This window comes from Mobula birostris, chromosome 7, assembly GCF_030028105.1.
Source record: "Mobula birostris isolate sMobBir1 chromosome 7, sMobBir1.hap1, whole genome shotgun sequence".
In the NCBI taxonomy this organism is placed as follows: domain Eukaryota; kingdom Metazoa; phylum Chordata; class Chondrichthyes; order Myliobatiformes; family Myliobatidae; genus Mobula; species Mobula birostris.
In genome coordinates this window covers 55,693,072-55,707,827 of record NC_092376.1, presented here as the reverse complement: position 1 = coordinate 55,707,827, position 14,756 = coordinate 55,693,072, and the positions used below count along the sequence as shown (strand labels likewise).

The 14,756-nt window shown below is 42.1% G+C and overlaps 1 protein-coding gene across 4 annotated transcripts in view; it reads right to left on the bottom strand.

The window, feature by feature from the left end:
• The window catches only part of LOC140200217 (four and a half LIM domains protein 2-like), a 55,708-nt gene that overhangs the window by 14,666 nt on the left and 26,286 nt on the right, over positions 1-14,756 (bottom strand). The window contains exons 2-3 of one of the 4 annotated variants that reach the window (XM_072263210.1): positions 8,313-8,419; positions 6,620-6,801 (exon numbers count right to left, since the gene is read on the bottom strand). In XM_072263210.1, the coding sequence (XP_072119311.1) occupies positions 6,620-6,775 (156 nt within the window). In that variant the 5' untranslated portion in view covers positions 6,776-6,801; positions 8,313-8,419. Of the gene's footprint in view, positions 1-687; positions 1,980-6,619; positions 6,802-6,979; positions 7,069-8,312; positions 8,420-14,756 lie in introns of those variants that run through there. The other 3 variants (XM_072263208.1, XM_072263209.1, XM_072263211.1) reach the window with 3 other exon arrangements.

Below are 14,756 nucleotides of genomic sequence, written 5' to 3'. Positions count from 1 at the left end.
TCATATCACATGTTCTCGTTATTTATTGCTATTTATTCATATTTGCATTTGCACAGTTTGTTGTCTTCTGCACTCTGGTTGATCTTTCACTGATCCTGTTATAGTTACTATTCCATAGATTTGCTGAGTATAACGCAGGAAAGTGAATCTCAGGATAGTATATGGTGACATATATGTATTTTGGTTATAAAATTTAGTTTGAACTTTCAGTTTTTTGAACTCCTAAGTATTTGAATCAATTTGCATACTTGTGGTAAAAGCAAAATGATCCCCATGCTAATTGGCATTCCACATATCCAAGCTCTGGATGTTTTGGAAAGAAATTATTTTAACAGCAATTAAAGCATATTATTTCAACTATGGAGAAAAGAATACCCTCCTTTCCACAAAGCAGCTTGTCTGACATTTGCAGCCAAATTCCCTGAAGCATGTGAGTCTTGGAAAGCCAGGTCCCAAGATGCCATGTGTTCTATCATTCTGCCTGTTGCACACATGCACGAGCATACAATGTCTATACATGATCTCAGAACTTGCATATGTTCTCAGGCAACATGCATATGTCATCAATTATTATTAAGTCACTTCTCAACCCCCACGGATGTATTCATTTCATTCTTCAGTAATTCCAATCATACCAAGGACTAAATCTTCTCCAGCATTTCCTGTTGGAGAACTCTTATCACTTACACCTTTGCCCAAGTCATCTTCCTTCTCACGCAGCATGCACAGATCCTTAAGCAGCGTGTGCAGGTCATCATACTAACAAAAACCTGGAGCAAATGATTCTGCTATCTGAAGATGAAAAGCGGTAAAAGGTTGATTATGTTCATCCATTTAATAATCTAAGAAAATCCAAGTGTTTATCAGCTGGAAATATAAGGTATCTGCAAGTTATTTTACAATGGAAGACTCCAAAGTAAACTAAATTTCACATCAGGAATGTTCCTCCCGGGATCACAAAACATTGCTGGCCGGCAAAATGCTTTCTCCCATGTGAACTCAGGCCCCATCTTCCCTCTAATTCCACTCCCTTCTTCTCAATGCATCTAGTTCTTGCAGAGAATGCCAAAGCTTTTGGAAGTGTTATACTAAGTGAGGAAATTAAAATATCCATATTGTCATGAAGAAATAAATAAGGCAAGGTGTGGCTAGACAGTGGAAGTGGAATAAAGCAAAAGATTTTGATAGATGATAAAAGCTGGATTTCAAAATCAACAGCTCTTTATAGGGACTGGATGTGCAAACCAGAAGTAACAGCAACAACCTCAAATCATACAGCTCTTACTATCGAGCAAAAATGTACCCTGGCATTATAACATTTTTTTTAAAAGATGCAGAGTCATATTACCAGATGCTAAAAGGATGGCAAAAAGCATAGTTGAGGAGATAGGTTTAAAACTGTTTCTTGAAAAAGGAAAGGAAGATTTTGAGCTGGGTTGAGGTAAGGGTAGAGTTAGATAATACTGCACAATGGAAATGAGCTAGTCTCTGTGATGGCCCAGGCAGGATCAGGTATGAAAACAAGGTTGCAAGCAACTTGGTTCACTTTCAGACAGTGACAGGAATGAAGTTGTTGGTTAGTAAATAGGCAGAACCGGTACCTTTGGTTTTCTGAATGGTCTTTTTGAAACAAAGTTCTCATCTGGTAATGGAACTTAGACAAGCACTGATGATTTAATGACAATAGTCAGAGAGACTTAGCACAGGAGAGCATTCAGATGATTTCATTCTGGTTCAGCTCAAGTTTACACAGGTCGGAAGCTAGGAGACTGGTAAAGTTAGCATTACAGACACTTAACAGGAAAGAACAACAGAGGCAAAATAAACATTAGAGGTTTTGAGCAACACACATCAAAGTTGCTGGTGAGTGCAGCAGGCCAGGCAGCATCTCTAGGAAGAGGTACAGTCGATGTTTCGGGCCAAGACCCTTCGTCAGGACTAACTGAGGGAAGAGCTAGTAAGAGATTTGAAAGTGGGAGGGGGAGGGGGAGATCCAAAATGATAGGAGAAGACAGGAGGGGGAGGGATGGAGCCAAGAACTGGACAGGTGATTGGCAAAGGGGATATTAGAGGATCATGGGACAGGAGGTCCAGGGAGAAGGAAAAGGGGGAGGGGGGGAAACCCAGAGGATGGGCAAGGGGTATAGTCAGAGGGACAGAGGGAGAAAAAGGAGAGAGAGAGAAATGGGGTACGAGGGGGAGGTGGGGCATTAGCGGAAGTTAGAGAAGTCAATGTTCATGCCATCAGGTTGGAGGCTACCCAGACAGAATATAAGGTGTTGTTCCTCCAACCTGAGTGTGGTTTCATCTTTACAGTAGAGGAGGCTGTGGATAGACATATCAGAATGGGAATGGGATGTGGAATTAAAATGTGTGGCCACTGGGAGATCCTGCTTTCTCTGGCGGACAGAGCGTGGTGTTCAGCAAAGTGGTCTCCCAGTCTGCGTCAGGTCTCGCCAATATATAGAAGGCCACATCGGGAGCACCGGACACAGTATATCACTCCAGCCGACTCACAGGTGACGTGTCGCCTCACCTGGAGGGACTGTCTGGGGCCCTGTATGGTGGTAAGGGAGGGAGTGTAAGGGCATGTGTAGCACTTGTTCCGCTTACAAGGAAAAGTGCCAGGAGGAATGGGGGGGACGAATGGACAAGGGAGTCACGTAGGGAGCGATCCCTGTGGAAAGTGGGGGGGGGTGAGGGAAAGATGTGCTTAGTGGTGGGATCCCGTTGGAGGTGGCAGAAGTTACGGAGAATAATATGTTGGACCCGGAGGCTGGTGGGGTGGTAGATGAGGACCAGGGGAACCCTACTCCTAGTGGGGTGGCGGGAGGATGGAGTGAGAGCAGATGTGCGTGAAATGGGGGAGATGCGTTTGAAAGCAGAGTTGATGGTGGAGGAAGGGAAGCCCCTTTCTTTAAAAAAGGAGGACATCTCCCTCGTCCTGGAATGAAAAGCCTCATCCTGAGAGCAGATGCGGCAGAGACGGAGGAATTGCGAGAAGGGGATTGCGAGAAGGTTTTGAACTTTGCATTTTATCCATTAACAAATCAGGTGCAGATTAATGACTAGTCAGGTTAGATTTATGGGTTTCCACTCAAACTGAGCTCCCTAGCTGTATAGGGACAATCATGGTAAGATGTCAAACATGGTAAGATGGTTCTTCAAAGGAAGGAAAGTGCTATGTTTGTGGATTGTCCTGAGGGTCATTTACAACTTTGCCTGAGTGATAACAAGATGCAACATACTGCTGGCCTTTACAGAACTTGTTCTAACTTTGTTAAAGCAAAATCAGGAGCAGCATGATGGTCTGTACAACCAGGTTACCATTATGGCAGTGATGTTAAATACAGACCTTGACACCGTCAACACCACCCCAACCCAGCCCCTATACACTATATTTGGTTTGTAAAACATGTTACTCTGGGTCAGGGATTGACTAGTGTTACATCCCATCAGTCTCCTATCGGTCCATGTAATGTAGCAATGTTAATGAGTTGTAAATGTAATGCATTGGAAAGACCCATTTGAGGAAAGGAGAACAAAATAACCAGAAAACAGCTAATGCAGTCAGATATTGAGAGGCTGCGGAAAACAGACTAATCTTGATGAAGGGTCTTAGCCCAAAACGTCAACTGTTTTCTCTTTTCCATAGATGCTGCCTGACCTGCTGAGTTCCTCCAGAATTTTGGTACGCGTTGCAGATTTTCTTGTGTTTTAGGTGAGCAATTAGTTAACTAATCTCAGCTGGGAACATTGTTGAGGGATCAGAATTACCCAGAGCTGCTTGGCTGAGAATGAGAAACCCTGCAGTGTGAATACTACTGATTGATGTTCAAGGCTGGAATTGCATATGAGCGTTCAGTGGCGATAAATGTGACATTAGCAATTACATAATTGAACAGAGTGACGGCACTCATGGATAAACAAAAGAGATTCTGCAGATGCTGGAAATCCAGAGTAAAATACACACAAAATGCTGGAGGAACTCAGCAGGTCAGGGAGCACCTATGCATAGGAAAGAGCAGTCAATATTTTGGGCTGAGTACCTAGCAATACAAATTCTCAAGTTACAGCATATAATTGGAATTGTGCCAGACAGAACTGAATGGACTATAAAATGATCTCCGTAGCTTTGCACATAAGAACATTAACACGTTGCAAGCTAGGTGTATTGACAGTTCCATCCCCACTTCAAACAAGCTGCGCTCATGTAGGGAGCACTGTCAGAAGGAAGTGAAATGCTGAAGGCCAATAAATGTGATCCATATACTCCTGTTTGCTTCTGAGGCAAGATTACCCATAATAAATACATTTAACTGCTGGAAAAATATCACCAATGGTGTCTCTGAAAAATCTGCCAAATTCACTGGAAGAATATGGGAACCAAACTCAATGTCCTCACCCAGGCAAATATCCCTAGTATTAAGGCCCTATTTGCCTCAATTAAGCCATGTCACCGTGCCCAATACCAGACTCCTGAAACAACATCCGTTACAGGATAAAATTGTCTGGCTGACTGAAAACAGTATTTTAGGATGTTCTCAAAGACTCCTCGATAAAATGCAATATCCTTACAGCCTCCTGGGGATCTTCGGTCCCCGACCATTCAAAATGCAAAAGGACTATTTGGACTGACATTGAGTATCTTGAGTCTGTGCGTCAGGAGTATACAGACGCCCCAAGGGAACAGGTAAAGGAATGCATATCTCACAAACTACCCAAACTACTCTCTCTGTTGGGTTCTGTAGGAATTCAGAGAATGATCCTAGGAATGAAGGGGTTAACGTGAGAGGAGTGTCCAATGGCTCTGCTCCTGAATTCACTAGAATTTAGAAGAATGGAGGGGGATTCTCATCAAAAACTACCGAATATTGATAGAGTGGACGTGGAGGGGATGTTTCCGATAGAAGGAGAGTCTAGGCCCAGAGGGCACAGGCTCAGAATTAAAACAGAGATGAGGAGGAATTTCTTCAGCAGAGGGAGGTGAATCTGTGGTATTCATTGCCACACACAGCTGCAGAGTTCAAGTCATTGGGTATACTTAAAGTGGAGTTTGATATGTTCTTGATTCGTAAGAGTGTTAAAGGTAATGGGGAGAAGCTGGTGAATCAGGCTGAAAGGAAACATAAATCAGCCATGATCAAATGGCAGAGCAGACTCAGTGGGCAGGCAGGCTAATTCTGCTCCTTGTTTTATGGTCGTATGGTCAGGTATCCTCCCTCAGTGGAAAATTCTGTACTTCCCCATCAGAAACCACAACGCCAGAGTGGAAGTAAGTCATCTTTGCCCCTGAGGAACTGCAAAGAAGGAATAAGAAGACTATGCCTCTGGTTTTCAACCTGGAGTGTACTCTTCCTTGCAAGAAAGCACCAAAGGTTACATGGTGTCTCTCAGTCTTTAATGATATTCAGGTAATTTAGTAAGAAAATTCATGAAAAATTAAAATACTGTATATTACACCCTAGCTGTCCCAGTAGTAAAATTGCTGGCAGTCCTTGGAAATCCTAGGACTGATATAGTTCCTTTAAAGCAGGTGATCCCAACCTTTTTAATGCCATGGAGCATCCATGGACCCCTGCTATAAATGGATAGGTGGTAATGTCATCAGGGTTTATGGGGTGCAAGGAGGGAATGTGATTTATCCACTGTGAAGAAGTAAGATTTTCATTCAAAGAGGTAGAAAACCAGTGCATCTCCTGGAACATAGACATTTCCATACAATCAAAGGCCAAAGTCCATCTGATTTGCCGTCTATAATTCTGCTGTTTGCTTAATTAAGCAAGTCTCAGAGTTGCTAGCCAATCAATCTCTGTCAATTAACTCGCAGCAGAGCCAGACATTTCATGAGAACCACGCTAGTGGAGAATTTGGAAGCTTGAAATCCAAAGTCTGCTATTTCTCCCAAATATGTTACACTTACCACATGTCTTGTCTCAAATTACACATATACTGACAGCTACAATTATGAATTCAGTAGCAGTGGTGCTTGAAGCAGCTCATGCATCTACCCTGTCAGCAGCCGTGTTACAAACGCCAAATTGATCTAAAGACAGGGTAATTTATGAAGTAAGATAACATAACCAAAGAAAATTTGAAAAAAAAACAGAATGCTCAACCAGCAAACCCAATCCTGATATTGGAAGTAGTTGTTTGTGTTAGAAATTAGAATAATCCAATAATCTTAATTAAAGAATTAAAACTGATAGAGCATATTGCGAACTTATAATGCAAAGCATTTGAATGAAGCAATGTTAAATATAATATCCATGCCAGCAATTCATAAATTTGGAATATGACTTCCAGAGATGAGAAATTTTTATCTTGCCTGAAATATGTCCTGTCAATTTTGACCCTCTAATAGAGAAAACTTAAAGAAAATTGATAGTGATTTCTGAGTACTTTAATTATATTTAGAGAGGCTGCCCTGAATGACATCTCTGTTGTAGTGGGAGCCAGCTCCCACTGAATTAATAATGTTGGTATTTTCTTTATAACATTATTCATGTACACAACCCTATGCTTCAAAATGCAGAAAATATTCTTCAAGTGCAGATCCCAGTTTTTGCATTGCACCACCATTGCAACCCGGTGAACAAAGATGAAAAATGGTATAGACCTTATTGTCGCAACCAATTGGTTTCTTGCATTCCTCGCAGGTATTGCAATAAAGACTTTCATAGCACTTAACACAATAGGGATTCTCCTCTTGAAGGATGTATTGCTTCCCAAAGAGGGATTCCTTGCAGTAGTGGCAGTCGAAGTGTTCTGTCATTTTGCTGTTTGGAAGGCTTTAAGCACCTATAATTCAAAACAAGAGCAGAAATTTGAAACAATTCTGATTATTTCAATGCTTTTCAGCACAGCTATATCTGATTCAGTTCATTCATGAAAGAAATAGATTTAAAGATTAACATATGTAAAAATCTCAGTGTGACATCAGACATGCAAATTGTGACAAACAGCCACAGTCACTCACTGTTCCGATGGTCAGACATGAGCTAAAATATTAAACCATCGACGCCCTAGGATTCATATAGTTTGAACCGCTGTACGTCTTGTAACTGGTGTGTGTTGTGTAACCGGTGAAGCAATGAGTGGCTGGCTGCCTAATAAAATCCTTGTGTCACTTTACCATATAAGGCACTAAAAGCTCTGAAATCATGCTGTCTCAGAGCCTAATTACAGCTGGCAATGGAACATCCTTTTCCATTGCTTTTTCTCTAATATTTCCTAATGATCAAACCTGCAAATTCCTTTCAACTAGCGCAAAAACATACGTGGCTTGCAAACCCTGGATGATTTATTAATACAGACTGCATTAAAATTGTATTATAATTCGTTAAACCATTATGACTTAATTTCATTTTAATTGCATTAAGATCATTTTCAGAAGAAGCACAGATTTATAGAAATGTATAATATTGCTGAACTGGAATTAAATTAAAATGTAGGATTTTGAGCAATACTGCATTTTTTAGATTTTTTTGTATTAATAGATTATATAGTTGATAAATTATATAATTGATAAATATACATTAAACTAAACTTATTATTACCTTTCTCAAGAGTCAAATGTAATGTCTGCTTAATATAGCACTCAAAACATTCTCAATATTTTCTGAAATGCAAGACAAATATAATGGGCCGTTATAATGGGATCAATCTTTATTTAGAAGGGTGAATTCAAGAGTTAGTGTGTCTACTGAAAAAGACTTTCATACAACAGGCACATGCATGTTTATTTAGTTCTCCACAATATCCTACCTCAAACTGGTTTTAATTATCATGACTGAAGGATTTGTTTTCTAGGACTGTGTCCCAGATGCAGTAAAAATTCCTCCTCCTGCATTTTTTCTCTTATATGAATTAACCTATTCTGTAGCAATGTTAACTTTGTGTGATTGACCATATTTATAGAGGGGCCACCTAATGATTTGAACAGCAATCTGAGATTTCCCTTGCAACTAGAGAAAACAATCACATGAATTTTATGAATCCTGAGTATCTGCCCATTATTGTTTCTTCAGCTGCTCTACTAAACTTGCTTAGCAAGAATAATGATTCAGAATACAATGTCTTCAGCATTTAGGTACCCTCACTATCAAAGTTGGTTAATATTCCTTTCAAATTAAGTATTGGATAGAGCTATCCTGCCAGTTCAAATACTGGTGTCCTCAATCTACTTGAATGGGCAAAAATTCATAATGCTATTTCCCTCACTGATGGCTTGTCTCCATTTGCTATGTCAATGACCAGGACAGATCAAAGATGATTATTAATATTCGCTCCCAGCATTGAAATTCACCTACTATTGGTAAAATCAGCTTTAGACTTTAGATTGCAGACATCATCTCTTGAATTGGCATGATCGAGTTATTAATAATGATGGACCCAGCTGTTGTCTCTTCATAATAACCTAAGGAACAGAAATAGCAAGCTAAAACTGATACATTTGAAAGCAGTCACATCTTACATTATGCACTGCTAGTACTTAGCGGGTTTTGTTTTTTAATGATGATCTGCTGAACCTTTGAGTTCCTTTATTCTGGCTCTATCTTGTAACACATTGGCTTTTGTTGCAGAGAGCAATTTTAAAATTTAGCTCTAGACAAGTCTGGTTTCCGCTGATAATTGTGCCCTTCCTCAATTACGATCTAAGATATCGCAGACAGCCTCTATCACACAAGCTTTTCTGTTGCACAACATTAACAAGTGCTGAATAGCAAATGATGAAAGTGGATTTCAAAAATACAAGTGGTTTTCCTTATTTTAGTTTTCAATCTTTAGGCTATAACGTTCTGGACACACCACTGGACTTGCAATCATAGTGAGGCTGCAGATTGTGAAAAACTGGCAACTGACTGATTTCCAGGACCAGTATTTGAAGAGGAATCAAAAGAGTAACTATTCATGTGTAAGTGACAAATAGTATTCCAATCAACAGACACAAAATGCTAGAGGAATTCAGCAGGTACAATAGTATTCCAATGATGTTTTAATATCGAACGAATACCATGGCACAGTTAGTAGAATTGTTGCCTTACAACACGTGAGATTCAAGATCACTCCTGGCTTTAGGTGTTTTCAATTCTTCCTCTGGTTCTGAGGGTGACTTCCTGACACTCTGATTTCTTCCTACAGCCCAAAGACATGCAGGTCAATTGGGTAATGTAAATTGCTTTGTGTATAGGTGAGTTGTGGTTGATGAGAATGCGGGTAGAACAAACAAGAATGGGATTGATGTAGGAGTAAGGTAAATGGAACTGGATTAGACTATATAATTGTTATTTTCCTTATATTTTAACTTATATTTGCTTCCTTGGCCAGCTGGCCCCTTGGTTTTAAGTTGTAAGTAAACTTCCATGTACCAGTTTTTTAACTTGTGGTTGTAACGTATCCACTTCACCTTTTCGAAAGGCTTCACTGAGATCCCCTCTCATTCTTCGAAGCACCAGTGGGTACAGGCCCAAAGCCATCAAACACTCCTCATGAATTAACCAGAATCATTCTCATGAACCTCCTCTGGACCCACACCAATGTCAGCACAGCTTTTCTTAGAAAAGGGGCCAAAACTGCTCACGAAACTCCAAATGCGGTCTGACTAATGACTTCCAAAGCTTCAGCATTATGCCCTTGCTCCTATATTCTAGTCCTTCGAAATGAATGTTAACATTGCATTTGCCTTCCTGAACCACTGACTCAACCGGTAAGTTAAACTTTAGGGAACCCTGCACAAATCACCTCTGATTTTTGAATTTTCTCCTTGTTTAGAAAATAGTCTACACCTTTATTCCTTCTACCAAAGTGCATAACTATATACTTCCCTACACTATATCCTATCTTCCACTTCTTTGCTATTCTTCCAATCCAATCAGTCCTTCTGCAGACTCCCTGCTTCCTTAACGCTACATGCAGCCAGCCAGATAAGGCCCTCTTTATGCAACACACATCAAAGTTGCTGGTGAATGCAGCAGGCCAGGCAGCATCTCTAGGAAGAGGTACAGTCGACGTTTCGGGCCGAGACCCTTCGTCAGGACTAACTGAAAGAAGAGCTAGTAAGAGATTTGAAAGTGGGAGGGGGAGGGGAGATCCAAAATGATAGGAGAAGGCAGGAGGGGGAAGGATGGAGCCAAGAGCTAGACAGTTGATTGGCAAAAGGGATAGGAGAGGATCATGGGACAGGAGGCCTAGGGAGAAAGAAAAGGGGGAGGGGGGAAGCCCAGAGGGTGGGCAAGGAGTTATAGTGAGAGGGACAGAGGGAGAAAAAGGAGAGAGAGAGAAAGAATGTGTGTATATAAATAAATAACGGATGGGGTACGAGGGGGAGGTGGGGCATTAGCGGAAGTTTGAGAAGTCAATGTTCATGCCATCAGGTTGGAGGCTACCCAGACGGAATATAAGGTGTTGTTCCTCCAACCTGAGTGTGGCTTCATCTTTAAAGTCGAGGAGGCCGTGGATAGACATATCAGAATCATGCCATCAGGTTGGAGACTACCAGCTCCCCCTCATACTTCCGCTAATGCCCCACCTCCCCCTTGTATTCTCAAACTTCCACTAATGCCCCACCTCCCCATCGTACCGCATCTGTTATTTATTTATTTATATACACACATTCTTTCTCTCTCTCTCCTTTTTCTCCCTCTGTCCCTCTCACTATACCCCTTGCCCAACCTCTGGGTTTTCCCTCCCTCCCCCTTTTCTTTCTCCCTGGGCCTCCTGTCCCATGATCCCCTCATATCCCTTTTGCCAATCAACTGTCCAGCTCTTGGCTCCATCCGTCCCCCTCCTGTCTTCTCCTATCATTTTGGATCTCCCCTCCCCCTCCCACTTTCAAATCCCTTACTAGCTCTTCTTTCAGTTAGTCCTGACGAAGGGTCTCGGCCCGAAACATCGACTGTACCTCTTCCTAGAGATGCTGCCTGGCCTGCTGCGTTCACCAGTAACTTTGATGTGTGTTGCTTGAATTTCCAGCATCTGCAGAATTCCTCGTGTTTGCGTTTTTAAAGGCCCTCTTTATTCCTATTCTTTGCCTCCTGCCAGTCAGCCATTCTTCTATCCATGCTAGGATCTTTCCTGCAATACAATCAGCTCTTATCTTGTTGAGCAGTCTCATCTGTGGCACCTTGTCAAGGCTTTCTAAAGCTCCAAGTAAACAACATCCACTGATTCTCCTTTATCTATCCTGCCTGTTATTTTCTAAAGAATTCCAACAGATTTGTCAGGCAAGATTTCCTCTTATGGAAGATTCCCATACTGACTTTGGCCTATTTTATCATGTGCCTCTGAGTACCCAAAAACCCGATCCTTAATAATAGACTCCAACAGCCTCCCAACCATGTAAGTCAGTCTACTTATGCCTCCACAATCTCTTCAGATACGACTAGTCCAGGTGACTTGTTTACCTTCAGTCCATTCAGCTTCCCAAGCACCTTCTCTTTCTTAATAGCAACAACACTCACGTCTGCCTCCCGACACTCTCAAATATCTGGCATACTGCTAGAGTCTTTCACAGTGAAGACTGATGCAACATACTTATTAAGTTCATTTCCATTTCTTTGTCCTCCATTACTACCTCTGGAATGTCATTTTCTCTCACCTCGCTTTTACTCTTTATATACCTGAGAAAAGTTTTGGTATCCTCTTTTATATGATTGGCGGGCTTACCTTCATATTTCAACTTTTCTCTCTTTTTAGTTGCTTTCTGTTGGTTTTTAAAACCTTCCCAATCATCTAATTCCCCACTATTTTTTGCTATATTATATGCTATCTCCTTTGCTTTTATGCTGTCTTTGATTTCCCTCATCAGCCACATTTGTGTCATTCTCCCTTTAGAATACTTCTTCACCTTTGGAATGTATTTATCTTGTGTCTTCCAAATACCCCCAGCAACACCAGCCACTGCTGTTCTGCTATCATCCCTGCTACTGTCTCCTTCTAAACAACTTTGGCCAGCCCCTGTAAAACTGATACATCTGACTTTATCCATTCCTTCTCAAACTGCAGAGTGAATTCTATTATATTATGATCACTGTCTCCTAAGGGTTTGTTTCTCTTAAGCTCCCTAATCAAAACTGGATCATTACACAACTCTGAATCCAGAATTGCCCATTGTGGGCTCAACCACAAGCTGCTCTAAAAAGCCATCTCATAGGCATTCTACAAATACCCTCTCTTTCAAATGTAATCCTAAAATAAAAGTCCAATTGCAATCCTAAAATGACATCTTGATTGCAATCCAAAAGGCCATATTTCAATTATAATGCCGATTATTCCAATAGCAACCCTATCTACAGTGGATTCCAGTTAATTGGGTTATCGACTAAATGAGGCAGCCACTTATTTGGGATAACTCGTAAAGAACAAAACCTAATCGAGAAAACAGCTGGAATTTCCTTTGTTTATTTGGGACTCCATGCCACTGAATTGGGGCAGGAGATTGTTGCTGGAGACTTTCTAACTAGTGTCAGTTCATGTACTTTTGTGGCCATTCGACACTACTCCATGCTTAGAGCACAGTTTTTAAATCCCTTCAAAACCACCTCTTTGGTCAAGAAAGCATAGCAGCATCTCCACTTCCTGAGCAAATTAAAGTGAGTGAGGCTCCCACCGCGATTCCCCCCCCCCCCCCATTTTAACCGATTTTTACAGGAGCACCATCGAGAGGGTCCTGACCAGCTGCATCATCATCTGGTAAGGGAAATGCAAGGCGTCTGACTACAATTCCCTAGAAAGGACTGTGAAGACTGCTGAGAGGATCATCAGGGTCTCTCCTCCAACCATTGGAGATATTTATCATATGAAGGGTCCTTAACATTGTCAGTGATTCCTCCCATCTGTCCAACAATCAGGCAGGAGGTACCAAAGCATTAGGAGAAGAACTGTTAGAATGGGGGACAGCTTCTTCCCCCAGACCATAACACGACTGAACTCCCTACCACCACCCAGATGTCACCACGTATGAAGCACCATGTTTGCTTCTAAGCATATCATATATGCACATGCTGCTGACAAGGTCGAATGCCTTGGTCAAATCGATGAAAGCAACATAGAGGGGCTTCTGTTGTTCCCCGCACTTCTCCTGGAGTTGATGGAGTGAGAAAACCATGTCGACAGTTGACCTCCTTATGCAAAAGCCACATTGGGCCTCAGGGTAGATCCGTTCTGCCAGAGTTTGTAGACGTGTCAGAGTTACACGGGCAAAGACTTTGCCGACAATACTCAGGAAGGAGATACCCCTGTAGTTGTTGCAGTTGCTCCTACCACCCTTGTTCTTGTACAAATTGACGATTTTGGAGTCGCGCATATCCTGTGGTACAGCTCCTTCCTTCCAGCACAGACGGAGGACCTCGTGTAAAGGTTGGAAGAGTGAGCTCTTGCAGTGTCTGATCAGGTCTGGAGGAATCCCATCATTGCCAGGAGCTTTCCCTAGGGCCAGACTGTCAATTGCCTTGCTGAGGTCCTCAATGGTTGGTTCAGAGTTGAGTTCATCCATGACTGGTAGACAATCGATGGCATCAATGACTGAGTTAACAACAACATTTTCCTTTGAGTAGAGCTCAGAGTGATGTTCTACCCAGTGTTCCATCTGCTTGCTTTTATCGGTGATTATTTCATCGCTGGATGACTTCAGGGGTGCTGTCTTGCTCTGCGATGGGCCAAGGGCCTTCTTGATACCATCATACATTGATCTGGTGTTGCCTGTCACAGCTGCTGTCTGAATGTCCTCACTGAGCTGGAGCCAGTACTCATTTGCACACTGCCTTGCAGTCTGTTGCGCTTTGCTTCTAGCAGCTCGAAGTGCCTGGAGTGTTTGGTCAGATGGTGAGCGCTTGTACTCTGAGAGAGCTGCACGCTTGGCTTCGATGACAGGAGTCATGATGTTGGACTTTGCCTCAAACCAGTCACTGCTCTTTGTGGTCTTTCTTCCAAAGATAGAGAGTGCTGATTCGTGGATGGTGTCACGAAGGTATGACCCTTGTTCTGTTGCAGTATCTCCTTGTGAGGAGATAGTCATAGCACCCTGTACTGACTTGGCAAACTGGTCAACCTTTTCTGACTGTTTCATCTCTGTTGTGTTGATGCGAGGTTTCCCAGTTTGTTTGGAGTGGTGGATTTTCTTCGGACGTAGTTTGACCTTGCAGCATACTAAAGCAGATTTTCCTCAAAATTGGCTGTCCCCCGAAACTCCAAAGTATCATCAGGTCATTCCATGATGACATGACGGCTGCTGTTCAGTATGATGGCAGCTCATCAGAACCCTTTGTTATTCATAATGGAGTCAAACAAGGATGCGTGTTGGCCCCAACATTTTTTGACATCTTCTTCTCTCTGCTATTGAAGCACACATTTGGGTCATCAACAGAAGGCATCTACATGCACACCAGGTCTGATGGGTGGCTGTTCAACCCTGCACGCCTGAGAGCAAGAACAAAGGTGCAAATGATCTTAATACGTGACATGCTCTTTGCCGATAAAACTGCTATAACTGCGCACACCAAACAGCAACCACAAACTCTCATGAACCGCTTCTCTAAGGCATGCAAGGACTTCGGGCTTACCATCAACCTAAAGAAAACAAATGTCCTTGCCCAGAACGTAATGGAGACACCAGTCATTGCCATCAACAATTATGATCTGGAAGTGGTCCACGAGTTCACATACTTGGGGTCGACCATTAGCGACACTCTCTCCCTCGATGCTGAAATCAATAGACGTATCGGCAAAGCAGTATTGATCCTTGCTCGACTCTCCTC